The 27,745-nt window shown below is 35.1% G+C and overlaps 2 protein-coding genes across 2 annotated transcripts; both read left to right on the top strand.

Annotated features, from left to right (window-relative positions):
* The first annotated feature begins 16,406 nt into the window (after positions 1 to 16,406).
* On the top strand, positions 16,407 to 21,873 carry LOC113058421 (L-amino-acid oxidase-like). The gene is made up of 8 exons (XM_026226314.1): positions 16,407 to 16,771; positions 17,357 to 17,456; positions 18,374 to 18,585; positions 19,269 to 19,378; positions 19,609 to 19,810; positions 20,041 to 20,109; positions 20,229 to 20,365; positions 20,604 to 21,873. The coding sequence occupies exons 2-8, from the start codon at positions 17,426 to 17,428 to the stop codon at positions 21,367 to 21,369; spliced, it is 1,527 nt and encodes a 508-aa protein (XP_026082099.1). The 5' UTR covers positions 16,407 to 16,771; positions 17,357 to 17,425; the 3' UTR covers positions 21,370 to 21,873.
* A 404-nt stretch (positions 21,874 to 22,277) lies between these two features.
* On the top strand, positions 22,278 to 27,250 carry LOC113058422 (succinate dehydrogenase [ubiquinone] cytochrome b small subunit B, mitochondrial). Its single transcript, XM_026226315.1, has 4 exons — positions 22,278 to 22,407; positions 22,891 to 23,001; positions 23,714 to 23,864; positions 26,366 to 27,250. The coding sequence occupies exons 1-4, from the start codon at positions 22,302 to 22,304 to the stop codon at positions 26,529 to 26,531; spliced, it is 534 nt and encodes a 177-aa protein (XP_026082100.1). The 5' UTR covers positions 22,278 to 22,301; the 3' UTR covers positions 26,532 to 27,250.
* The last annotated feature ends 495 nt before the right edge of the window (positions 27,251 to 27,745 follow it).

The following is a 27,745-nucleotide window of genomic DNA, read 5'->3' as shown; positions in this document are numbered from 1 at the left end:
CACCATTCAAACAGCACACGGCTGTCAGGGTCAGAGTTACAGATGAGTATTGGAAATTGTCTGTGTACAATGAGCATGATGTTGGTGAGTAATTTTTCAAAAATATAGTGTGCGCTAATAAGCAAGTATAGGCACTGTGAGGAAAAACAATGTAAAGGAAGAATGGTGGCTCAGGGTCACAGGAAAAGGAGGACAGATCTAGGTAAAGGGTTGCTTGACGTCATAATATGGTCAGTATTTCAACTGAATGAAACATTTATTGGTACATTGTCATTTGGAGTTATTATAGTGGAAACACCAAGAAACTATTCATGTGCTGGCCTCATTCTGAATAACATTTGCTGTTAACACTTCTTCATTGTGGACCAAATCCTGACATTCAGATGCAATATGAAATAAACTGTTACTTTTAAATGACACACAGTTTTACAGTAGCCCACTTTACAAATTCTGGTTACAAGAATGTTCTGAAAACATTAGTTTTGGTTCTCAGAATGTTTTTATTTTTATTTTTTATAACTGAAATGAAGAACATTCCACTTACATTGTACACATTTTGCAACTTTACAATAATAATTATATATATATATATATATATATATATATATATATATATATATATATATATATATATATATATATATATATATATATATATTGTAAAAGCAATCAACTAGTGTCTTGTAAAAAATATATATATATATATATATATATATATATATATATATATATATTTTTTTTTTTTTTTCTTTTTTTTTTTACAAAACACTAGTTGATTGCTTTTACACAAAAATAACAATGTTCAAATAGGCAACATCTAGTTGCAACATGTCGATATGAATTTAAGGTCAACAAATATTATTTTATTATATTATATTATTTTATTTTTATATTATAAACTAAATCAACAGCACTTAAGAAACATGTTTGATATGGTCTGTTTTTTTTTGGGGGGGGAATCGTCATGCAATTCCACATTAATTTAAGCCCAACGTACCGTTTTTGGTTAACAGAACATTCTGTGAATGTTTATTTTTGGTTGATGAATTTAAGATCAACAGCAACACCATATTCATGCACTTCTCCACACTGAAATGCTAACACATTGAAGAACCTTCCAGAGCAGTGCACTTTAGTACTTTTCAATCATCTGTCAGATGATGCATGTCCAACCTCCCCCTACAATTTGCAAAGCTTATAAATGTGCATCGCTCTGTTTGCTTGACATGAACTGGGAGACGATGTGAGGAGAGACCTGAAACAGAACAGCTGCTGCCACAGACCAATTAGCTGGAGGCTTGCTATGCTCTTCTGAATCAATTACCGCAGCCATTTAGCAGCAGAGGCAGACTATGGGCTGAGCTGATACTCGCTGACGTCAAACCTGTCGTCCCATAAGGCTCTGCAGGCGGAGGTGTGATAGCAGGGCTGTGAAAGTGAGGGAGAGCAGGGGGTTGACGGCTCAAATCAAAGCCTCTTGAAAGCACCGAAAGCTGTTTTTCTCCCTGGATCATTCATCCGTTTCCTCCTCCTTTTTCTGAGTATGGCAAAGACATGCAATGACATCACGCCGTAAGGCCTATGAGTGTTTAACAGAGGTGATGAAGAGGCTAAGTGCTGCTGATGGGTGTTTTTGGGCCAGAATGTGCCCTGGATTATTTTGAACTGAACACAAGGGACTGGTTGCTCAAACACCTTTCATATTATGGAACAACGCAGCAGAGTGTGATGTTTGAGGCAAAGGTCAGGCAAGTCCTATTATGAAACCCAGGCTGTAATAAGGTTATATGTCTGGTCCAATTTTTACAGTAGATTTTTATTACATAATGTAAAACGTTTATATCAGTCATAGCCTTAAGCAACCAGAATACCCTAGAAACTGCCTAACAACATGATAAATGTTTACCATTATGCTAAAAACTATTGAGAACTCCTATTCTGCATCTGAAACCGAATTCTTATAAAAAACATGCGAAAAACAGTATGCTTAAAGAGCAGCATTTCAAAATTCATTGTATTCGAAAAATAGTAGGCAAAAACTACCTGGATACTTCTTTATAATTGGATCTGCACAATTTTTACATTTTCTTTGGAATTAGAAGAAATTATATCAAGCAGCTCATAACTATGATGATGTCTGGGTCAAGTTTTCATGGTTTTTCCATTCAACGTGTATTTATTCACATCAAATGAAGACGAATGTTTGAGGATACTTAAAGCTGCAGTAGGTAACTTTTGTAAAAATATATTTTTTACATATTTGTAAAACCTATCATTATGTCCTGACAGTAGAATATGAGACAGATAATCTGTGAAAAAAATCCAGCTCCTCTGGCTCCTCCCAGTGCTCCTATTGCCATTTGCAGAAATCCATCGCTCCCGTTAAGAAACAACCAATCAGAGCTGCGGTCCGTAACTTTGTTTGTGTTCAAAATGTAGAAAAATTTATATAATAAGCGAGTACACCATGAATCCATTTTCCAAACCGTGTTTTTAGCTTGTCCTGAATCACTAGGGTGAACCTATAATCAGTGTTTATATTCGGACTATTTTAGTTTTAGTTCTGTTTATTAACCGCTAGAGCGTCAAAAGTTACCCATCGCAGCTTTCTTTTTCTAGTTCTGCTAGATAAATGCCCCATTTTTTGAGAGTTTTTTAAACTGGCAATCGAGAATGCTTAATTTGAACACATCCCCATGTGATAGCATGCAAATTCTAGGCTGTGATGTTGGTGAAATCTCCAGTAGTGTCAAGAGAATCCAATTCCTTTACGTCAGGTTGCCGTGGCTAATTGAAGCAAAGTGTGTGAGATGGTCAGCCTTGATGCATAACTGATTTGAAGAGCAATCCAGTAAAACAGCACGTGTTCAGTGCACTGCAGGAGCTGTCCATTAACCTTGAAAGATTCTCAGCAGAGGGCATGCTACTGAGTGTCATGGGGTCCACCACGCTTAAACCACATGCCATTTGATTTCACCTTAGAAATTTGTGATTTTTCTTTTTTGAGACAGTATTAATAGAATCTGACCAGCTTTTCTATGTTAAACTGTAGTTGAGAAGGTCATGATGAAGAGGCTATCTTGACATTAATAGTATTAATCAGTATTAAAGTGTGGCCACATTTATCACTCCAATGCTCATGACATAGTTCTTTTTCATTCATCATTTAGGGGTAAAAGAAGTTGGAAATATATTTGCAATGGTATACTGGTAGTGAATATCCCTGTTGGTGGGAAAATAAATTAAATACACAAAATAAATACACAACTAAAAAGAATGACAGCAGTGAGAAAACAGGAGTTAAGAAAGTATCCAATCATACCTATAAGAAAACATAATCTTCTAAGTATTCATCTTCATAGTGATGTGGATATGTTTGCAATTCAGCACTTCTTCAAGTCACCATGTTTATTTTTGTAGCACTTTATACTGCTGTAAGTAGCTAGTGTGTTTATGTTTTAACTCTTAAAGAAATTAACCTGAGAAAATGTCCATGTCAAATAAGGCGGAGCCCCTAGAGCCACACCTACCTAATCATCACCATGAACCAGTGGTAATTCAAAAGTGTTCACCTAATGAAGTAAAAATTTTCTGGAAAGTTTGCTTTTCGCAAGCTGTTTCGAACTCCCGAAACAAATTCCAATCTAACTTGATTTTTGTATGATTTTGTTCGAAATTACATCATCAGTTCGCTCTTTGATTTTGATTTAAGTAGGGCCTTCACTATGGAGGACTACAAGTAGAATAAAAAAAGTACAATTACTGTTGTTCTGTGAATTTTTGTAGGTGAAATTCAATAATTAAAGGTGCAGCAGCAAAATTTAGTGGGCAAAACAGGTTTATTGTATATTTTCAACAGTGCAGTGATATATAAAGCACATTACCCACACACAGAAGTCTTAAACTAAGCAACTGTACCTGTTGCGAAATCTGCGTGGGAAGATATTTGCCCTCTGACAAATTGCATGGATTCCTATTGAAATTACTTGATTTTGCCCATGTAAATTTGTCAAACATTGTTTATGGTACAAATGGTTCCACAACATGAATTTAGGCAATTGGGAATTTCACAACAGGTTTACGTTGGTCATGCAAATTTATGTTGACCAACATAAATCTGCTTAATTTGAAATTGACTTCTGTGTGAGTGGAGCTTGCCACACTATTGACAATGGAAACTTTTTCATTCAAAAATTTGACGAATTATAGCAAATGTGACCACACCTTTAATAGTGTCCTTTAGATTACTTTGGATATAAAAGAATGATTTAATATACTAAAAAAGCCTGCCATCTTTTAATGTTGGCATGAGAAACTATTATTAATGCAGAATGAATGACTGATGACATAGCCAAAGTAGGTGATTCATAATGAAACTGACTGGAAGGAATCGCCACACTTCAGTAACTAACTATGAGGATGTATCATACTTCCTCTCTTTGGCCCATTTGTATTCCTCTTCAGGATATGTTCTTTTTCTAGCTCTGATAAGTGATAGCCTACTTATCAGCCGCCTCCAAGAACCAACCTGAATGGGATTTTATCAAACTCATGACTGGTGACTCACAGATATGATGTCAATGAAAAGCTAAAAGCATACAAACTTTGGTTTAATCTCTAACTATATGCAATTTACACAGTGATGCACACATCTAATCTTCTGTAAACCATACCTACGTCATTTACATTATTACTTCCAGACCAACAATTCATACAGATTACATTTAACTCAAACTATAGCTCTTTCGGAGCCATGTGTTTTACTATTGTGAGGAATAGCCTGAAATAATTCAACCCACTTTCTGGTCCCTCTATCTTATGCTAGAGACAAGCAGTACTACACGTCACAGTATGACGTAAATATGAAGTGCTCTGCAGGCAGAACTCAATAAAGAAGGATTATTAGATTGACCTGCGTGGCTAGTTCTGACATGGTTAACTTAAAAAAGGCACATACCCCACACAGTAATGTTGAACTTATTAAAGATCAGACAACATGAGTTCATTGTTCTTCCTTCTAGGCAAAATCGGAGGTTATATAAATACATTATTAAGACGTGCAGAGGACATTTTTGGCCTATCAAATATCTCAAACTAACATGAAAATGAACGAAAAGCAATATATTTCTCAAAATGCTTTAATTTACAGTAGTTTGCATCATTTATTTGTGTAGCCTATATGTCATTCTGGTATTATAATGATAAATGCTGAAAGAAACTGGTTTGGTGTCAATAAAAGGGCGCCAAACTGGACAAAAATATAATAGTATGAAATCAGAGCAATCCCAAAGATTCCAAAAGGTTACAAACTATAACGGATCAGCCCGTGATTTCCCACAGCGAAACAAAGTCTGCTGAACAACATGTTCCTCTGAGCTGCGTGTTAAAAACCGTGTTTTACCGAGGACGCAGAACAGCTCGATCTCAACTGATGGAAGCATAATTTCATTATGACGCTTGGCAACTTTATAGTGTTTGATGATTTTCAGAGTTGTTTTGAAATGGTCGTGCCAGGCTGTTAGGAAAGAGCAGCGTTCATTAGCACAGAGACGCAATTTTCCTCACGCCGACTGCTCCATGTTTACAGCGGAAGACGGCAGCCGGTGAACAGGTCCACGAGAGATGGTCATCCCACACCGATACTACCGCTCGAACAACACACGTGGTCTCCGTGGAAGTGAGCAAAAACGGTCAACACTGACAAACAAGTCAACTCCTCTGAGTGGACTTTAGCTACTAAAAAACTGTTCTTCCAAAGTCAGTTTTAATGAAATTACATTCATATGACATCAGTGTTTAAACTTTAGCAGTTTAGTGCAGATGAATGATCAGTTAAAACAGGCTCCTCGACACATTAGCAAGGGAAAGTAGCCGTCAGTGTCGGAAGTAAACAGTAGCGAAATACCATTTAGTGTAGTTTACAAGCAAACGTTCAGAAGTCATTAAAAGAGAATCAGGCAGCCTCGATGTGAGATAGTGCTACAGGGCCCCCTTCCGGACATCTGCAAGATGACATATTCAGTTCACTTAAACTGAACACACAAAAGATTATAATATATATATATATATATATATATATACATATATATATATATATATATATATATATATATATATATATATATATATATATATATATATATATATATATATATATATGTATGTATACACATATACACACACACACAAAATTGTATTGTCAAAGCTGGCAGGTTCAAGTGTACAAGTATATATATATATATACTTGTACAAGTGTACAAGTATATATATATATATACTTATACTGCCACGTGCCATGTATATATATATATATATATATATACATGGCACGTGGCAGAAGAATACCTGAGTTTTTTATAAGACACAAAGTTTTTCAGTCTGATAAAAAAAAAAAAAAGTTCAAAGATAAGAATGCTTAGAAAACATACATCCTCATAAAAATTCTCTGGGGTGCAAGGGTGGTGGAAAAGCCATCAAGTGTCTGTTTGGTGAGGTATAAGAAAATGATCAGGGTCTCCCAAATATCAAAGATATGCACAGTTAAAAATATGTCTATAGTTAGCCGAGTCAAGCAGTCAAGCACACTGAAAAGTCAAGCATCAGAGCTCTCCTCTGATCCCTCCTCATTTGCCACTTTCCAGTTTTTCTGCTTTTTCCTTTGAGGTTGGGGCAGCGTGTCCATTTCAGGGCAGTCTCTCTTCCTGTGCGTTCTCGTCCTTGTGTCTGAACGGCTGTCGTCTGTGTGGCTGTCCTTGGTTCTGTCTTTGTTTTTCCTCCGCTCTCTCTTACTTCCCTTCCTCCTCTGTTTCCTCCTGCCGGTGTCCTCCTCATCGCTGCAGGTCTCAGAGCCCGAGGCAGCTGTCAAAAAAAAAAATAAAAAAAAATAACCCATATTCTACTTAATTCTAATTAGTCCAAAGAATTATCTTACTTGGGAGAAAAGTTTCCAAGCAAGTAAAGCAATTTAAATGGGGTAAAACTGCAACAACAAAAAAAAAAAAAAAAAAAAAAAAAAAAAAAAAGAGAGAGAGAGAGACCAACCAATCTGTGAAATATAGCACCAAACGGAGTCATTACAACGAAGATATTTAACCAACTATTTCTAAATCTTTGAAATCTAAAACTTCCTGTCCACTATCGGAACGCCTGTTAGACTAAACAGATTTCCTAATTGTATGGGACTTATTAATCCAAATAAAATTCAGTAACACTATTTTCGCATCATCAGCATTTTTTCACTAACAAATGAAGATAAAGCAGGATGAACACAATGGTGCGACCCCCGTTAAATTTAGACATCGGAACTCTGCCAAAGAGGGACAGATCTCGTGGAGACTATTCTAGTTTCTGTGATTTTAGGTGAAAAAATGAGTTGATCTATATTTAGCACGGAAAATCCCCAGGTAAGTTACTTGACACAGTCTTTAACGGGTATGAAGTATTGATGACTGTTTGGTATCATGAATATAAAAGTTCACAAACAGCTCTACTGACATTAGTTCACTCTTATGTTTTCCTATTAACATTAGCTTACACAACCGTTCAATTAAATTAACGGTTTATTTAGTTAAAGTACATAAAGTCATAAAAACGAAAAAAAAAAAGAGTCAAGATCAAGCAACATTTTCTGTTTTAAGAAAAACAGAGTAAAGGATGAACTGACTTTTCTATTATTCAATAAATTTGTAATTTTATGAGCAACGTGAACACAGCATCAAAATAAGTAGATTTTGTTAATTTCCTGCTTACGCACTTCTTTATTTCAAAATAAAAGTAGTGAATAAACTTTAATTTCAAAATAAAAGTTAAAATTATTACAGTTTTTCTGAATTGCTAAACGTATTTCTTGAAACCATCACTCAATTTCTCACAAATCTAAACCTTCAAACTAAATTCACTGAACCCCTGACTCCTCTGGCAAACAAAACAATAGCTTCAAATCACACACACATTAGTCAAAATACACACTAAATATCATTAATTAGAAACTACGTAAACAAATTGAGATCACAGTGTCCTGGGCATTATGTTACAAAATAATAATAATAATAATAATAATAATAATAATAATAATAATAATAATAAATCAAATAAAACAATAAAAACTTGTTATTGTAGCCTATTTAGGCTAGTAAATATTTTGAAATAAACACACAAAAGAAATCACATCTAAATTTGGTGAATATATAGGCTAGTTTTTCCACCCTAACATGGTACTCTTTCAATTCTACACAAGATTCTCTTTCACTTTTATTTTGCTGTTCTTTTGAACTTTCCAAATTATTATAACTCTTTGTCCTAATTCTGTCATTCCACACACAAGAACATGGTCAATCACAGTAGCTCTGGTTGCATCTGAAATGACTGTTCTTGGTCTTGCTCGTCCTCGTCCTCGTCCTGATTTATTTGACATTTGGTTCAGAGAATGGGATTTAGTGTTTTAGCAAATGTGAAAAACTCTAATTAAGTGCTTCTAAATATGAAAAGTGCTATTTGAAAATCATCTGAAACATACCTGAAAATAATTACTTTTTTAAGTTAAAAAATGATTAGAATATGCATATTTTGAGACTGTTTTGAAAATAAATTTATTTTCCATCTCTAAACAATACATAGTTTTATTTTCATCTATTATGAACACACAGAAGCAGAACATTATATACATTTTGTATTTAATTAATTTGATTTGTTGGTTATCCTACATATCTTGGGCTCTGTTGTGTAACAATGGCATCAACCATATGATGCAATATATCCCTCCACATCCCCATACATCAAAATTCAACTTTCGAAGCCCATGAAACACACAGAGAGAGATACAAATTGAAATTGAAAGGGGTTAGGAGGGGTTAGGATTTTAATTACACTGGAATTCCCCAAAAATGTATGAGATGTTGTTTTGTGGTACTTTTTCTTTACATGCTACTTCCTTGTGAATAAAGAGAGACAATTTAACGTCTTATAATTTTCACTACAATTAAAAACGCATGATTTAATGAAAGGATTTTTTTTTTATCTTATCTTATCTTTTTATTAATTAATTGTTATATCTATGAAATTGATCATAAGTATCATGATTCTTGATTTTATATGATAATTTTTTTATATATATATTTAGTTTAAAGGGGTCATATGATGTTGCTAAAAAAAAACATTATTTTGTGTATTTGGTGCTGCGATGCAAACCATGTCTGCATTTGTGACTGGAAGGAAAACAAACAACAAGCGCTACTCTACACTGCTCAAAACTCCCGTTTGAATCATCAGTGGCAAATTCTTTAAATATGAAAATGTACTTACAGGTGGACGAGTCGTAACTTTTATAAAGAATATCTCTTTGGGTTTGAGTCTTTAGTCTTTGCAACTTTAGGGATCTTATCTATTCATGAACAGATTGTAACACTCCAAATAGAAAGGAAAACTTTAATCATATTCTAGAAAAGGAAGTAAAAATCTTGACAAGACATACAATTACATACAGTAGGCAGTCATGGCCAAATGGTTAGAGAGTCTGACTTGTAGCCTGAAGGTTGCAGGTTTGAGTCTCATGTCCGAAAGGATTGTCCAGTGCTCTCTCCACCCTCAATACCAGGACTGAGGTGAGACCTTTCAGCAAGGCACCGAACCCCCAGGTGCAGTAACAATATGGGTGCCCACTGCTCCGTGTGTGTGTTCACTGTGTGTGTGCACTGCACTTGGATGGAAAATTCCAATAGGACACCGTTCTTGGCCACATGTAATTTCACTTTCACTTTCAAATAAATCTTGAACTATAGGAGAAACACATTTGCAGTTTTAAAAAATGGTTTGGTAATGGAAACACATTAAATGAAAAAGAAAAGTTGCAGTTTGTGGGACTTTGGTTGGTCTGGTGACAGGATCCTGATGACGCTCATGTGGTGAACTGTCTTGTCTCTGTTTGAATGTGCAGTGGTTCTCTGGCTGTTTCTTGTGTGGCTGCAACTGCAAACAGCATCTATTATTTTAATGAACTTATTTTCACAATGATGCAAGAAACAGCAGCCAATAAGACAATATAAATAATAATGGAATTAATTAAAATTATAATTATGATGAAAAAGATTATTTGATGACGAACTTGCAAAAAGCAGAACCAAAATCAAAAAGATAAGCTGTAAACATTTCTACAGCCAAGGTGAACTATCATCCAATAAAAATACCTGCATTATCAGCATATGACCTCAAGAGCTTATAGAAATACTTAGCATTTGTTAAAGTTAAAGACATAAGCAGAATGTTTAAATGCAAGTATGGTGCAGATGTGGTTATGTCCGCTGCAGGATATGTGGTTGTAACACTTATGCTTCATGGGTAAGTGTCTGCTAGACATTCCTTCTTTCATGAGAAAAAATGTATATGACCACAAATGCACTTTCAATGGCAGGGTGTTTATTGAGTGCTCAGTGAAATAATATATGATGACTGATAGCAAAGTGATTATGCACCTGACACAGCCAAAGTCCTTTCTAGACAATGGCCAACTACAAGTGCTTTAGGATGGCATCAGCAGAACAAACAAAAAATGTTTGATGGGAGGAGACAGATAAACACATATACAGAGACACATAAACACATATACAGAGACACAACAAGTCTCAGTCTTGCTGATGAAAACTTGTAACTTGTAACAGTAAACAACACATTTAAACATGTGAAGATATTATAACGGATCTAGTTGTTTTTCTAGAATGAGTCATCTTTAAAGACGTATGCAGATAACAAATGCTACAGATAAACAAGCATTCAGCCATCTTTACAATGTTGTCTTTGAACGTCTGTTTTTGCAGTAGCTCGGTACATTTCTATGGCATTGCTGTCAAATTAGCTGGTGAAGTGGATTTACTTATTGTTGAGTTAGCAAAAGTTATCTTGAGTATTGCAATGTTTGAAGAGGATATCATAACAAATGTCTGTAGACAGGGAAGATTTTAAGTTAATGTGCAGAATTCATTCATGAATCCGTAAGGTATACCCTCATGCTGAGAAAATGCAAACCGGAAGTCAAAGGACAGTGATTGGAGGAAACGACAATGACAAGGAGTGTGGTAAGGTCTATAGCTCTTGTGCCTAGATGGTGTCAAGTTATATGAAACATGTTGAGATCACTGATCTATTGAAGAATTATTTATACATTTAGCATATACAGTAGGTTATATCAGTGGTTGAGATGCATCTCTCACAAACACCCCCAACACACTTTATCCAAATATCTAATTTTATTAAACACTAAAGTTTTCATATATAGCCTCTACAAAAAGGAGAAATAATGTCAGTATACATTTTTGATTTATTGTCTTATAATTATATAACAGGAAGTGAGTGGTTATGGTTACTTCTGTTGATTACCAGTATTGTAATTTTAACCCATGTGACTCTTCCATTTGACTTATCTTTGTGAGTGTACCGCTTTCAATTGTTGTTGGTCCGTGTGGCTGTCTTGCCCTGCCATGTCTTGGCCTGCCTCAAATTCCTTGCCTTTCCATGCTTTTCCCCTATGAAGTAGCTTCCCAGCACACGTATGATTGCAAGATGTCTGTTAAAGATAGCTTCATCTGGAAAGTATGCTGTGTACAAACATCATATAGACATCAGTTTTACATACATTCTAAATCATAAACATCTTTAAGACTTCTTCTAAATGTCTATCTGACATCTAACATGAAACATCCTATTGCAGATGAGCAAACACTAAATGCAGACATCAAATATATGTCTCCGTGTGCTATCAGGGTTTGTTTAACTGTTTTGTTTTCTCTTTGTTAATAAAAATTGACAACACATTGTGCTGTCTGTATATATATATATATATATATATATATATATATATATATATATATATATATATATTATATAGTATATAATGTTTATCATGGGACGCCTGTCTTTGCATTCGTAAAAAAAACACAAAATGACCCCCAAACCCTTTACCTGTTCTTTCAGAGCAGTTCACTCAACAAACATCAAATAGTAGAGTTAGTGTTACAATAAAAAAAATAAGAAAATTACGCACAATAAAACAAACACAATAGAAAAAAGATAAATAACATAAACAATTTAGCCAATAAAGCCTATACAGAAATGTAATAAAGTAACCAAATGTAATCAAAGATGTAATCAAATAAAAAAGTCTTCACCGTATGAATTAGCCTATATATAAATGTATTCATAACAAAGCAAAATGTTATTCAGTGAAGAGCAGTGACTGTTTCCCTTCTTTTGTTTTTTGATTAACATTAATAACAAAGACAGCAGCAGGTTTATACAGTAGGGCGCTGTCATGGAAAGCAGATTTAATAAGCTACTGTAGCATTCAATTATTTCTCCAACCTTTTATGTTCACTTAAGATGTAAATGTTAGTATCCAAACAGTTGATGGGCACTATTGACTGCCATAGTAGAAAAAACATATATATATATTACTATGGAATTCAGTGGTGCCCATCAACTGTTCGGATACTAACATTTTTCAAAATAGCTTATTTTGTGTTCAACAGAGGAAATAAACTCATACAGGTTTGGAACAATTGGAGGGTGAGTAAATGATGACAGATTTTTCATTCTGAAAGTGAACTACTCCTTTAAATAATCTCTATATGTATCATCTTATTATTTTCCTTTCCATGCATCATGCAGGAACAATAGTGCTTTATGACAGATGTATCACTTTCATTTAGTGTTTACACTGTTTTAATACAGCCCTGGTTGTAAATACAACTTAACCACTGATTTCTAGTTGTGTCCTATTTTGGAAGGCCAAACAAAGTAGTTTTGCTTTCACAATAAAACACAGCATCACACAGCGGCCTTGAGAAAGGAACATGCCTACTTTCTGTATAAGGAGGTCCAGGCCTGCAATATGAGTCTGAACCAGCACACTCTAAGGTAATGCTAAGTAGCCTATTGTCATTGTAATCTATTAACTGGGCATAAATCTGTCAGAACATTGGACTTGTCTATGTGTGTTTTTTCCCTGTGACCCATTTTCTGTCTCCTTGATTGCTGATTAGTTCTCAGGTGTGTCTCCTTAGTTCCCTCATTAAACTGTATGTATGTATTAAAACATACATTTAATAAAATATTGTAAGAAACTAATTCTAGCTTCCTCGGTTAGCAGCGAAAAGAACCTTATCAATGACTTACATTTATAGGGTGAACCTAAGGACTCTCTCTCTCTCAAAAAACAAAACAAAACAACCGACAACAAAAAACACCACTTTAGTTATAATCAGTGAAATTGTCCGCACTGTGAAATTACTCACTTACATCATACCTACATCTGCAACACTGATGATTCAGCGATGACTAATCTAACGCCTCTGACTGGCCACTGCATTCAAGCTCAATAGAATCGTTACTTGTGCAACATTCTAAAAAGAAATATGAGTCATCGCTTTAAATTTTATTTACGTTTTCACTTTATTCGTGACAGCCATAAGATTTAGTTTAAGTATGCAGAGGGGTGCATTATGCACGGGCTTTAAAGGGCTGAAGCCAGAGGCCTACACTTATTGGGAGGGGTCTACTGGCTGCAAGTAAATTATATTTTTCGAATAATTATCTGTATATATGGAGTTTGCAGCAGTGACAACAGCATTCTGTAAACAAAATCACACACTCATTTTCAACGACCCTCTGCTTGTAGTAATATGTAGTGAATGGTTCAGTTTAGGATACCCCACACAGATTGTTTAGTTGATATGTTCCACCGATACACTGAATAAGAAATGCATAATGTGCTAGTAAAGAAGCCTAGTATGATGAGCGCTATTTTGTGTGCATTTAAGATTAACAAGAAACAAAACACTGTGAAAGGAACTGGCGTGCATTTGCCGTACAACGACGTAACTCACTTATTAACCACCATAGTATGATGCATTGTTGTGGAAACTAACTACATTAGTTCAACAATTTTGGGCTGTTGTTAAAGGGTTAGTTCACCCAAAAATGAAAATTAGCCCATAAATTCATCCTAGGTGTATTAAGCCTGGACCTAGGCTCAGCCTCATACGTCACGCTCACGGACCGTTGGCTAAACGTCTGATGCATTGGACACAAAAGTGGAAACACTTCAGGAATGTCTAAGTCGTTATCAGATTGGTTGAATTCTAAAGGATTTCGACGAGATGTGAGTGTTGTGTTCTTTGTCGTTCCATCTGAAAACAAAGATACCGTGGCACCAAACCCCTCACGAACGAAAAAGGTTTGTGACAACGAGCGCTTCTCAGGATCAACTAAACATTGGATTTTCAAAAGTATGTGAAATATAAAAAATTTGCGGCACAGAATCTTTAAAATACATCCAAGTATTACACACCGGTCTGTTATTGCGGCAACATTTCCATGCCTTGAAAGATGACGATGAATGATAAAAAATGTTATTGGTTGTTGGACTTGTTGGTCAAACTGCTTCATGGGCGGGCCTTGACCAATGAACACTGCCATGAATTTCAGACCTTCAGCCTGAAGGTCTGGCTATGTGAGACTAACCTGGGTCAAACTGTTCTTTTTGCTTTTGTGGAACACATAAAAATTTATATGTTTTACAAATTTTATGTTTAGTTAATTTATATTTTGTCGGAGTCATTTTATTCTCCTGCATCCCTCACACACACAAGTTTCTTCTCGCCTGCACTCGTACTCGCCCATCAAGAGTTGGCCCGTGCGGCACCCTGTTGTGTTGGGTCCCGTGGTACTCCCGTGGGAGTGCAGGCCAGGTTTAACTATTTTTGCTGCATTCAAGTCCTTTTGAACACAGTTGACAAGTCGTAATTACGACGTCAGGTGCATTCAAGTCAGTTTAGTCAGCACAAAATAGTGGTGTACCTTCTTTTGATAAATTACAAGAAAATACAACAGGGTTTGTTTACTCTCCTTAAAGAAAATCAAGAGCAAAGAATTTGCATCAGGTGTGTTTTGCGTTTTTTTTTTTTTTTTTTTTTTATAATTATAAAGCCACTTTAATCTGTATCACAAAAAAAATTATTAATTGTTATATTACAATCCTGTCTATCAATTTCAACTAAAAAAATACCATCAACAACAGATGTTGCATCCATCAATCAATCGATTGTGTCATGTTTCTCATTGACAGGTCCCCAACTCTGAAACTCAGAGCTTAAAACAATTCAGAGTTTCTCGTAATTATGACTTTGTGGTGGCGTTCATGTGCATTTAACTCATAAATACAATGTATACGACATGACTTGAATGCACCAATATGGTTTTGGGAAACACCGAATCGTTGAACTATGTTGGTAACGATGGGACTTGTGACCATAGTTGGCTAACGATGCATTTGGGAAATGCACCCCTGGACCAGACAAATTTCTGTAACTTCATACAATGCAAGTTCAGTATTTACCAAATGTGTGGAATTTGTGTGTCAGCTGAAGGTATTAGATTCAGTCAACTGTGTTCCACTAGAAGTGCTGCTTCAAAGTCTCAGTTTTAAATCCAGGGAAAGAAAAACAGGAATCGTATTGCTTAAATGTGACTGATAAACTTTAATCGGCTATGATTTAATCAAACGCGATAATGGCATGTTTCAAAATAAAAACGCAGTGAGCAGTCAACAAATAGCTCACATTTATGGCAACTTCTGAACTACTGATGATGAATAATGAATATTTTGTGTAATTTATGGTGTTTAAATCATATCTGTAAACTCACATTTTGGCCAGGAAAGTTCTGATAGCATTATCTTTTTGTATTGTTTACTTTATGTAGCGTCTACAATTCTGCTGTTCCACAAGCGCCACCTTCTGGCAGAGCAAATTTGCTAATTAGCCAATTTGCAATTTGGCAAATTTGCCAATTATTTGCTAATAGCACATCAATAAAAAAAAAAAAAATTAAATTTGAGGCATATAATTGTCGGGAAGCAAAAAAAAAGAAAAAAAGGAGCCTATATGCCCTTTCTTTCGAGTTAAAGCAGTCTGTCGATTGTCCTGCAGGTGACCGCATAAATCTGTCTTCTTACGATGCACTTAGGGCTTTACGATTACTCCAGAGCACTCGTAGACGTAGCTGATTCTTTTGGCAAACAGACCGTAACATTCTTAGGCTTCTGAAGCTTTTGGGAAACGCAGCCCTGTCTAATTCCTGTGGTGGCAAAGCTGAATCTACATCACCCATTAATTGTGCTATTTAATGTTTTTTGGAACCTGTGATGGTCTTCTTTTATTTTTTTCTCCAGGATTCACTGATGAATAAAAATAAAAAGAACAGCATTCAAAATATAAATAATTTATGTTGTTTATATTTTGTTAACTCTAATATCACTTTTTATCAAATAAACATTGCTTAAAGTAACTTTAATTATTTTCAAATAAATAAATAATAAAACTCTATTGACCCCAAGCCTTTAAACGGCATGCTGGTGTCGCTGATGCAGACTTGTCTTGACATGTTTATATAGGCTCCAGCCTCGGTACTAAAGTCCTGTGATAAGAGGGAAGATGAGGATTGTGGCCAACCTTTTGATCTTACTCAAGATACAGAACTTTGAGGTTAAAAGGAATAAATGTGCTGTGATCAGGAGTAAAAAAGTCCATATCCTCCTGTCTTTCCATTAAATAGGCCTATGAAGATAATGATGTTGGTTTTTTACTTAACCTGCATCATGAGTGACAGGACAGCATCGGAAACTTTGTGGGTAAAAGCATCACCATCATATTCTTTCGGTTTCTACATGGTGAGCTATAAAAAAAGAAAAGAAAAAGGGCTGAGTGAGTGAGTAACAGGATATCTGGTAAGTGATGTATGATTTATTTACCTATACAATAATATCTTATAGTGGCAGAAACAAGTAAATTTGATAGAAATGTATCAATATTTAGCCTACCTAAATTTTCTTGCCAACTTGTCATAATTACAAACTCATAAACCATTGGATAGAAATGATTGATTCTGGCGGTATGTTAATGAATACTAAAGCTCACTAATCTAATTTGTTCAGTGTGGTTCAATCTTGAGTCTGTGTGGGAAAATATTTCTTGTAGAATAGATGAGCCCACAGATGATTATAACCAGAAAGGTACAAATAGACACATTTATAGATGGAATAGCCTGTCCAGACACTTTATCCATCTTTTTGTCTCTTCAGTCAATTAAACTGTAGCAATTGCACTCTTAGATATAAGAGCAGTTAAATAATGCCCTGGACCACTTTTAACCATTTTTCATTTTGAAGGTGAGCATTGGACAGTGCCCGAGTAGCCTATCATTTTTATAGCTTGAATAAGTCTGTGATTTATAATGTTATAGCGTTTAAACAGTTTTATTCTGCTGACAAAATTTCTCCATAGTTTTGCACATTGCTTCTGTTCTTTCATAGGTTTCGCTTTCCACTTAACGCAAGAGAAAGTGCGTTAATCGCTCCGGCTTCTGGCTCGCTCAGGTCAAAATGTTGAAAAACTTTAGCCTGTGCAAATACTGTGAGTATAAGAGGGTCATGTCCTTTTGATTAATAAAAATGCTTTGTCTGAATCAGTTAAAGAGGCATACGTGTTTAAATTAGTGTTTAAAGTTTAAATTAGGGACTCCAAAAGAGGTGGAGTAGGTCAAGTGTCTTTTTCATTAATAAAAAGAAAGGTAAACCGAAACCACTTTTATGTGAGGGAAAATCTTCCTGTATTGAGTGAATGAAAAAAAAAGGATCGTTTTGCTGGAAAACAGAACTAGTCCACTGGATATAGGTCTATATATCTATATATCTATATATCTATATATATATATATCTATATCTATATCTATATATATATATCTATATATCTATATCTATATATATCTATATATATATATATATATATATATATATATATATATATATATATATATATATATATATATATATATATATATATATATATATACCTTGAATTACACTTGAATTAGCTTAGGCAGCAGTTATCCAAAACAAAGAACAAAGTAGGCTATGGTCAATGATGACACCTTTTTGCTTCTACACAAAACTTTTGAGAGACATCACTTATATTAAGTAGCCTAATGGCAAATAATTTTTATGTCAAAACTACACATACCGTCGTAGAAAAACCTCACCAAATTTTTACTTAACTGGATTATGTCCCTGCGGGAAATGATCCGTCGCATTAGCTAAATTTATGTAACGTTTAAATTTATTTTCAGTTTATCTTAATTTTTTTGTACGATTAAATATTTTGAAATTGGACTGCAATTCCTAGTTCAACCACTCGGTGTCAGTCCTACATACAGCACCTTTAAAAGGTTTTGAGTGTAGGCTATTAATAAAAAAAAACACATTTCAAACATAACTTCAAATAACTGATTTATTTTTTACATTTTACACATCTGTTTTCAACCGTATCTGCAGTGCTGGCACTGATGGTTTTCGCCTATCATGCTGGAGGAAATTTGGAAGAAGATCCCCTTTTCAAATGCTTACAAGACTCTGATTATAATTACCTTCTGAAGCTAACAGAACAAGGTCTACCTCCAGCGAAGAACCCTCAGCATGTGATAATCATCGGAGCAGGTGCTGCTGGACTCACTGCTGCCAAGTTCCTGGAGGATGCGGGACACAAGGTCTCATAACACTATCTATAACACAAAGCAACATTTAACACTAACACCATAACAGACTCATGAAAACAGGATATACAGATAGGAGGAGCTTTCTAAACACATCTAAACTAAAGGAAACAATGGATGGTGCAAATCATGTCTCTTTTAATTACAAGAGACTATTAGAGATAATTGGTTAGAGCACAAGCAATATGTTTTCCCCATTTCTTCACATATGAAAAGACTGAAAGAAGTTAGTTTCAGTTATTTATTAGTTATCTATATTGCCTGTTTAAGCATTTTAGGCACTAGACAGTACAGTCACATCATAGACTTGGTCACACTTGTTTAAACCACTTCCATATAAGATTCATGATGTGGCCTAACACAATAACTTTCTGCTAGTTCCAAATGGACGCTTCCAATCTCATGACCTGGCTTTCCCCAATTTATTAAGAAATCAGCCATTTTTTAGGAAAAGAAAATGACAGTAATCAAGATTATATACAATGGATGAAGCAGAGAAAATCCCTAAAATATGTTTCCTGGAGCTCTGCATGATTCAATTTTATTTAAGGTCCTTTCCGCAGAATCGCGTCTACTTTTTGTTTAATGTCTGTATTATAAGTCATTGTGATAATATTTCATATAATGTAGCTCTGTTGTCATCTGCTTTTGCCCGTTCTTTTTTCTCTGCTCTTAAGGTGACGATTATTGAGGCAAGTGACCGCATAGGTGGAAGAATTCTAACCCACAGGGACGAAGAGGGCTGGTATGCAGAACTTGGTGCCATGAGGATCCCACATTTCCACAAGTAAATTCTTTTTAATCTCTATTCATGAGAGTCAACTTCTATTTCATGTTCACCTCATGTAACTTTCTGAGGGTAGACAGTACAGTAATATGTGTGGAACTGTATTACAGCTAGATAAACATGCAGCAATTTACTTGATAGAGTCTTGACTTTCACAATGAATAACATTAGTCAGAGAAGAGGAAAGGCCACAACTTAATCAACTTGTTGTCCATGATATCACTTTCAAGGATTCTCACGACTTTTGCAACAAAGCTGGGCCTGACGTTTAGACCCTTTATACAGGAAGACGACAACACTTATTATTTTATAAACGGATTTCGCTATAAAACCTACACTGTAAAGCAGAATCCAGATGTTCTGAAGTACCCTGTGTGTGACTGGGAGAAGGGCAAAAGTGCCAGAGAACTGTTTGACAAGGCTTTGGGCAAGGTGAGTGGAAAACATTCTGTGTATTCAAAAGCACATGTATCTGGCCAGCCAAATTGTTATTTAAAGGGAGAATGAATGAGGTTTATTAATAATTTTTCTGGTAAAATCAATTAAGTCTTTTCAGAATAATTAAATATTGTAAAACAATGGATAATTTCCCACTCATCTTGCTTTTATTGCTTATTTGCTAATATATTTTATCGTTCCTTTCTTTCTTGGATCTTTATTAGTTAAAAGATGATCTGCAGAGAATGGGCTGTGAGAAGATGTTAAATAAATATGATTCATACTCAGTTAAGGTAAAACATCTGTAATAACTCATCGGATTTAATTAGCATTTACAATAGCTTTAAATATATGGGTTAGTTTAAATATGAGTACCAATGGCAGGATGTCTCTAAATCCAATCTGTTAACAGGAGTATTTAGTGAATGTGGGAAATTTGAGCAGAGGGGCTTTGCGGATGATTGGCGATATTCTGAATGAGAACAGCTTCTTCTACACGGCCCTCACTGAGATGCTCTACATCCAGTGTGATATAAGTGACAATGAAACGTAAGTTATTACGGTTAACTAAAATTAATGTCCTCATATAGACTACCATTCAAATGTTTGGGATTTTTGTTTTTTCTCGTACACTCACCAAGTCTGCATTTATTTGATCAAAATACAAAGTATTAATTTCTTTAAAGCAAACATCAGACTCCAGACTGGTAGTACATGTATATATCAGCTAGAAAATCTAAATGGTTTCAAACATATTAAAAATGTCTACATCAATAATCTTTTTCAGGTATCATGAATTTAAAGGTGGCTTTGAATTATTCCCTAAAGCGTTCTACACTGTGCTAAATAGCACAATTCTTAAGAACTCAAAAGTCCAGGCCATCAGTCAAATGCAGGACAACGTGACAGTTTTGTACGAAGACAGGCGTAACCACGGCACCCTGACAAGCATTACTGCTGATTATGTGTTGGTGACGGCCACAGCCAAAGCAACGCTCCTCATTGACTTTAAACCTCCTCTGTCGGTTGAAAAGATGGAAGCACTGCGAGCGCTGCACTATTCCAGCTCCACAAAAGTAGTGCTGAGTTTCAGCAAAAAGTTCTGGGAGGATGATGGCATTCACGGAGGGAAAAGCATCACAGATCTGCCATCACGTTTCATTCACTACCCCAGTCATAATTCCTCTGGTATATCAGGCGGGGCTGTGTTGGCTTCTTACACCTCCTCTGATGATGCTGCATTTCTACAGACTATCAATGAAGAGGACTTGAAGGATCTGGTGTTGAGTGACCTGGTGAAGATCCATGGAGAACACATCCGCCAGCTCTACACCGGGGGTGTTGTGAAAAAGTGGGGAATGGATCCTTACAGCCACGGCGCCTTTGCCATCTTCACTCCATTCCAGATGAGAGACTATAGTATGTCTATAGTCCAGAATGAGGGGAGGATTTACTTTGCAGGAGAGCACACGGCCAGACCTCATGGCTGGATTGAAACCGCTATGAAATCTGCTCTGAGAGCTTCAGATAAAATAAATAACAATGCAATGTAGGAAACAAATCATGATTAACCATCACCTTTGCCAGACTTTATTAAAAAAAAAAAAAAAAAAGGGATGTGGTTGGCATTTTGGAGGTGTTTGATATTTTATTAAATAGTATGTGAATATACTATCAGTGATCTTCTAAGCACTTTTGCAAGAATATTGATGTTCAATACAATGTAGCCTATTATTATTCATTACTCTGAATTGCTAACTGTCAACATATTATTTAACAATGCACCTAAACTACAAAAAGGACAAGTTTTTTTTTTTATTTGATTAAATTTAATTATTTTAGATTACTGAAATTGTATTACATTATTGATTATTCTGGTACTGTATTAGCACTTATTTTTTATACAGTCTATGATTTACACAGCCAATTGTATTATTAACAGCATTAATAATATCTATTTTCTTCAACTTAAATGAAATTGTATTTACATACCTTCTGTTATACATTTACAAGTTAAGTAAATTGTAAGAAATGTTAAAATGTTACATAGATTAATAAAATTCGGTATTTGTTAAAAAATATTTTGTCTTTTTATTATATGCTAAACGATTTATAAAACAACAATTAAGAAAAAAATAATTATAAATCATCCTCTGTTTATATAAAATAAGTCTGAATAAACAAAACTATGGGTTTTTTATTCTTCTTCAGTTTCGCCATAAGCTTGGTGAAATTAAAGGGACATCTCCGTGTCTGTGACCGGGTTATTACTGAGCTTTAATTACGGATTTTTCGAAAATAAGTTGAATAAATTAAAAGAACATCTATACACTGAAGAACATTGTTTAAATTGGTACTGCCTTGAGTTATTGTTTTGGAATAAATGTAAAGATGCTGAACAACTAGATGAGATGTGCTTTATTACAATTATTTAAGTATTCTGGTATATGTAAATAATTAAATCGATTGTATTAGTATATTTTGCATGGCAGCATTAGTACATCCGGGTGATTCCAGTGCCCTTGGGTTGATGGTGAGAATCATGGCGGCTCTCATCAGGATAAGTTCTGTTTGCTGCAGAGGTGTCAGTCGTAAGTTAGAGTGTTTTTCCTGCTTTTGTGTCAGCTCCTCGTTCTGCATCACACTTGTTTAGCTTCAAGGTCATATGTAAATATATATGTAATAATTCTGAATTGACGTTTAATGTTAATCGCAGCACGCGTAACTTACTCGGGCAGATTGCTAGCATGCTAACTTAACCCTGTCAAACATTTCTCAGCTCTGTCTCTTTTCTTTCTCTAAATTATCCAGCTCTTTATATTTACGTAAAATTGTTGGTTAACGCAATAGCGTACACAGTAAAAACTGAGTCTAGAAGATGACAGAATTTTTATTAGTGTGTAAAAAGTCTGTTAATTGTTATTATGTTGGGTGGTTTTAAACGATTTGTCATTTCTAAGCAGAGTATGAACATTATCACTGACCTCATTTGTTACAGATGAACGTCAAATTAGGACCTATACTTGAAATGTTTTTTCTGAATAATTCTGTATTGTTCTTGTCACCTTCCACAGCTCTGTTGTTTCGCTCTTCCTCCCTCATCAGACCTTTGGCTGTACAGAAGAAGGATCGAGATTGTCCATACCTGATATCAGCTAAGATACATGCTACTCCATCCAGTCATGGTTCGTGATTTACATTGTGTGCTTTTTATGTAACATTGTAAATTAAAGCCCTATTCGGACGGGACTAGTTTTCTAAACTACGTTTGGGTTTTGATTCTTACCACCTGACGTCTGCGATTTTCATGTCACGGACGGGACTAGTATCTCCGTGTTTATTACAGAGGTGGGAGGGTCTGATTTGTGCATCTGGGCGTCACAGAGATCACGCGCTCTGTATGCATGCATTGCATTCATTCAAAATGATTGCCATTAGTATTATTACACAATAAATGCTAAATGGTAGTATAGCAAAACCATGTTAATGTGTGGTTCCTTTAGTTTAACTTGTTTTCCTTTTTTTGTGTGTGTTTAATTTTCATAAAGGTACATATGTAATTAAAACATTATCTGAGTGCATAAATGAACGTGAGTCATCCTACCTGATGCTGATATTACAATAGCTGGTATTAACAGTATACGCGATATTGCTCTTGTTTTTATTATTTTTTTATTATTATTTCTTTGCCGGTAAGCAAATATATCAAACATGGTAATGAGCATCAAGCTTGGTAAGAGCATCTAGGTAATTCATGTTGGCCAAAACACACAAGGAAATATTATATTAATTCATTACACAGAGACTGATATATTTTAAATGTTTATTTCTTTTAATTTTGATGATTATAACTGACAACTATATTTTTCATGTATATTTATATATATGTATATATAGCGGGCTCTGGGTCCAAAGCTGCTTCCCTGCACTGGACAGGAGAGCGCATCCTGAGCATAGCTCTTCTGGGCTTGGCACCTGTTGCATACTATTACCCTGGCCCTGCTGTTGACTACTCTTTAGCAGCAGCACTTACTCTACATGGTCACTGGTAAGGCAGTGTTGTATAATTGATGCTTGAAATTGAAATTTTCCTTTGCTGTTCATTTTTTTTTTCTCTTGTGAGTAAATGTTCCTGCTAGGGGTATGCTATATATGTTGTCTGCAATATCGGATTGTTTTTAACAATGTGCGATTTGACATTATAGAGTATATTAAAAAATAATCAAACAAAACACACCTACAGAGTGCACGCGTATGTGACGTGATGAAGTCTAGTAGGTTAGACTAGTGTGCGTGTGCATTTAGAGTGTGTTCTTTCGATCCATGATTCCGTTTATTAAATGCATTTTGAATGAACACAAAATTGAATATATGGGGGCAGAAAATGTGTCTCTGTGTGTGTGTGTATACCGTATACCCTATGTTTTTTTTTCCCTCATCATGACGTAACGATACATGTATTCGTACCAAACAGTCACAGTACGGGCATCTCGGTACAGTGCATGAGACCTTACAACGAATACAGGGATTTCACCCCCAATCCAGAAGTGGGTGCCCGCTGTTTGATAACCAGACGCCAGCAGAAGAACATCGAATCTCTTAAATTGCGCACTTGAAAACAAATTCCACTAAACAGTGACCATGTGCATGCGTCTGAATGCATTTTTCAGACTGGCCAAAGAGTGTACTTTAAACAGGGTATCTGCGGGGTCACATGGTTTTACATGTTTTACATTAAATCTGATCTAGTGGATTGATAAGAAGACAATACATTATAAAAATCTAAACATAGGGGTTTGCAATATGTATGGTCTGCGATATTATAATCATTAGGTGATGAAGTTAACTAGGCTAGACTAGTGCACGTTCACAGATTTAGAGCGAGTTCTTTCATTGCATGCATCAATCAGTCTATTAAAATGCATTTAGAATTATTACATAATTTAAAGATAGGGGGCAGAAAATTTATATTTATATAATTTCATATAGTTAATATCACAAGAAGAGTGATGTTTCTTTCTCCAAAAGCCAGAATGATTACAAATGTGATATTGATTTATACAACAGTAAAATAAAAATAAAGTAGTAAATATTAAGATTACATTTTAGACCCCATATTTCCTGTTTTTGCTCTCTTTCTCTAACAGAAAAATCATTTCAATCACAGCCACAGCACTGTTTTGCATCTCTGAGCAACAGGATGCAGTTTTGTTCCCGAATGAATCAACCATTTAAATAATTCGGTTTAATCGTAATGACTCGCTTATTAACAGTGACTTACTGCCGCTTATTAACAGTGACTTACTTGTGGTTTTAATTTCACATTTAAGGTATCTTGACACTTCTAATGCAGCTTCTGTGTTTCCTCTGCACTGTCAAGATAAATTCTGTTGATGCTGATTTAATTTGTTTGGTAACAACCCAAATGCAAGAATCTGACTTAAAAGATGGTACACACTTTTAGAAAAAATTACTTAAAGGTAAAACTGCCCATAAAACTTGATGGAAATTATTAATTTATATTACTGCTGTGAACTGACCTCATTCAGGAGTCAGCTGTCCACGATAGTCCTTCAGATATCAGTACAATACCACACTCGGCAAAATATCATTGAATTATTGTTATCGATAAAATCCCAGAATATTTTGGAGAGATCTTTTTTTTTTATTTAATATCGCATACCCCTAGTTTATTTAATTTATAATAATTTATTGATAATAATTGTTTAAATTAATATATTAATACCTTTGACTTTTTATAGGCTGAAATGTAAATTAAGATGAGTTAGTTTTTTTTTTTTTTTCATCGGAACAGATTTGAAGAAATTTAGCATTGCATCGATTGCTCACCAATGGATCCTCTGCAGTGAATGGGTGCCGTCAGAATGAGTTCAAACAGCTTAATAAAAATATCCCAATAATCCACATATAGACTCCAGTCTTTCAATTAACATCTTGTGAAGTGACAAAACTGCTTGTTTATATTTAACAAATCCATTGTTAAGACATTTTAACTTTAAACTGTCGTCTCTGGCCACAATACGCCAGTGAAAAAGTACAACCCCTTTTTGTCCTCTCACATCAAAACCATTTACATATTTGTTTAAAATGGTTTTCTCTTTTAAATAGTTTTTGATCTGTGCATATTTTTATCCTGATTCAGGCGAGACTGCTTTTTCACTAGATGAAACAATATTATGAATAGACTTATTTTGGCCAGAAGCAACCGTTAAAATATTCTTATTAATGAATTCATTACAAACAAACCTTTTACTTCACAAGACATGAATTAATGGTCTGGAGTCATGGATCTCATTCTGTCGGCACCCATTCACTGCAGAGGATCAATCAATGAACAAGTAATTTAATTCTACATTTCTCCAAAACGGTTGCTATATACAAGATACAAGCTCATCTTATAACTTTGATGACACAAGAGTGAGTAAACTTTAAACAAATGTTCACTTTTGGTTGAACTATTTCCTGTAACATTAGTATCCATAACAGTCATTACTTAAAAATGGCATTGCATTTTATTGTGTTTTCCAGGGGTCTTGGGCAAGTTCTAACAGATTATGTTCACGGAGACTTTAAAATCAAGATGGCTAATGCTGGCCTCTTCCTTCTGTCCACCGTCACCTTCGCTGGCCTGTGCTACTTCAACTACCATGACGTGGGGATTTGCAAAGCTGTGGCCCTCTTGTGGAGTAAATGACTGGAATGAGATGAGGGTGCTGTGGGATCCGCTTTCGGCATCGGAGTTCCAGTTTATTCTATACAAAAGTGACATTGTGTAAATTCTATAAATATATAATTTTTGGCAACATTGTGTTGATTTGCAGGTGTTTTTAATTGTTAATGTTGTCAGTTTTTTTCAGAACATGCTCCGCTTTTGCTTAAGATAGAAATCTCTGCATGTGGTCCACTCTCTTGTCTGTCAAATCAGTGTTCTTGATGCAGCAAACACAACAAATTATTGTGGCTACAATATGCTGGGCACTGTATTTGAAAATCATTACACCAGCAATATTACATTTTTGCATGAAAATGATCAGGAAATAAATGTTTTGGTCATATTTATTGCATAATATATTTTTGTCAGGCAGTATCTGATGTGTTACAAAATAATATCTCGAGTTGGTTGTGTCATCACAGCATATGCAGACTTAACTTTACACAGGTATTGTAACATGCACCTTCATATTCCTTCATCAATGACTACAACATCTGGAGAACTGTCACATTGACTGGGAATACATTTTGGACAAAGGTTTTGCAAGTCCTGTTATGTTCTTGCACACATGTGAAAACAACATCGAGTCTGTCTGTTTAAAGTGCTATGGAGATTTGTGTAATAAATCTGTATCACTATATTTCAATGCAGATCGAAACTAGGTAAAACTGTGCACATAAGAATAAAGTCAGTTTTTTGGATTATATGGTTTCTTTGGAGTGAGCAGGATTTTCCTCTGTACTGTTACAGTGGGCAAAGTTCAAAGATTAAATACCTGAATGAGCATCGTACAATTCTCCAGTTTTACCTAGTATTGAGTTTAATCTCATTTCACGAGTTCACACTTACATACAATTGGGAGGGTAAGATTTAATGCGTATTTGGCGTGCTGTCCGGAGGGAGGGCTCCGAGCTCGGAGTTCGGCCCGAACCCAGAGTACTCCCCCCTACCCTATGTAAGTGGTTTAGGATTAGAAGTGTGGAGAAGGGGTGGTGGGGGGATGCTGCGAGACTGTCAAATGAATTGAGGTGAGACTGCTGTATATATACACCTCTTACCATTGATTGCTGAGTGCTCTCCACCTGTGTTAATTATCTGCTCGTGCTTCTCCCGAACTTTGTTAATAAAACATCATTTCAAGGGTTTCAGTGGTCATAAGTAGCCACAGTCATTTCAACTTTAAAGAAAAACTAAAC

The sequence above is a fragment of the Carassius auratus genome, chromosome 40, assembly GCF_003368295.1.
Source record: "Carassius auratus strain Wakin chromosome 40, ASM336829v1, whole genome shotgun sequence".
NCBI classification, from domain to species: Eukaryota; Metazoa; Chordata; class Actinopteri; order Cypriniformes; family Cyprinidae; genus Carassius; species Carassius auratus.
The sequence above is the reverse complement of the archived record's forward strand: the minus strand, read 5'-3'. Positions and strand labels throughout refer to the sequence as shown.

Coding starts and splice junctions, on each gene's coding strand:
- LOC113058422 (XM_026226315.1), top strand. CDS start 22,302: ATGGCAGCATTAGTACATCCGGGTGATTCCAGTGCCCTTGGGTTGATG. Junction 23,002..23,713: donor TGCTACTCCATCCAGTCATG/GTTCGTGATTTA, acceptor ATGTATATATAG/CGGGCTCTGGGTCCAAAGCT. Junction 23,865..26,365: donor CTTACTCTACATGGTCACTG/GTAAGGCAGTGT, acceptor TGTGTTTTCCAG/GGGTCTTGGGCAAGTTCTAA.
- LOC113058421 (XM_026226314.1), top strand. CDS start 17,426: ATGTTGAAAAACTTTAGCCTGTGCAAATACT. Junction 18,586..19,268: donor TGGAGGATGCGGGACACAAG/GTCTCATAACAC, acceptor TCTGCTCTTAAG/GTGACGATTATTGAGGCAAG. Junction 19,379..19,608: donor AGGATCCCACATTTCCACAA/GTAAATTCTTTT, acceptor ATCACTTTCAAG/GATTCTCACGACTTTTGCAA.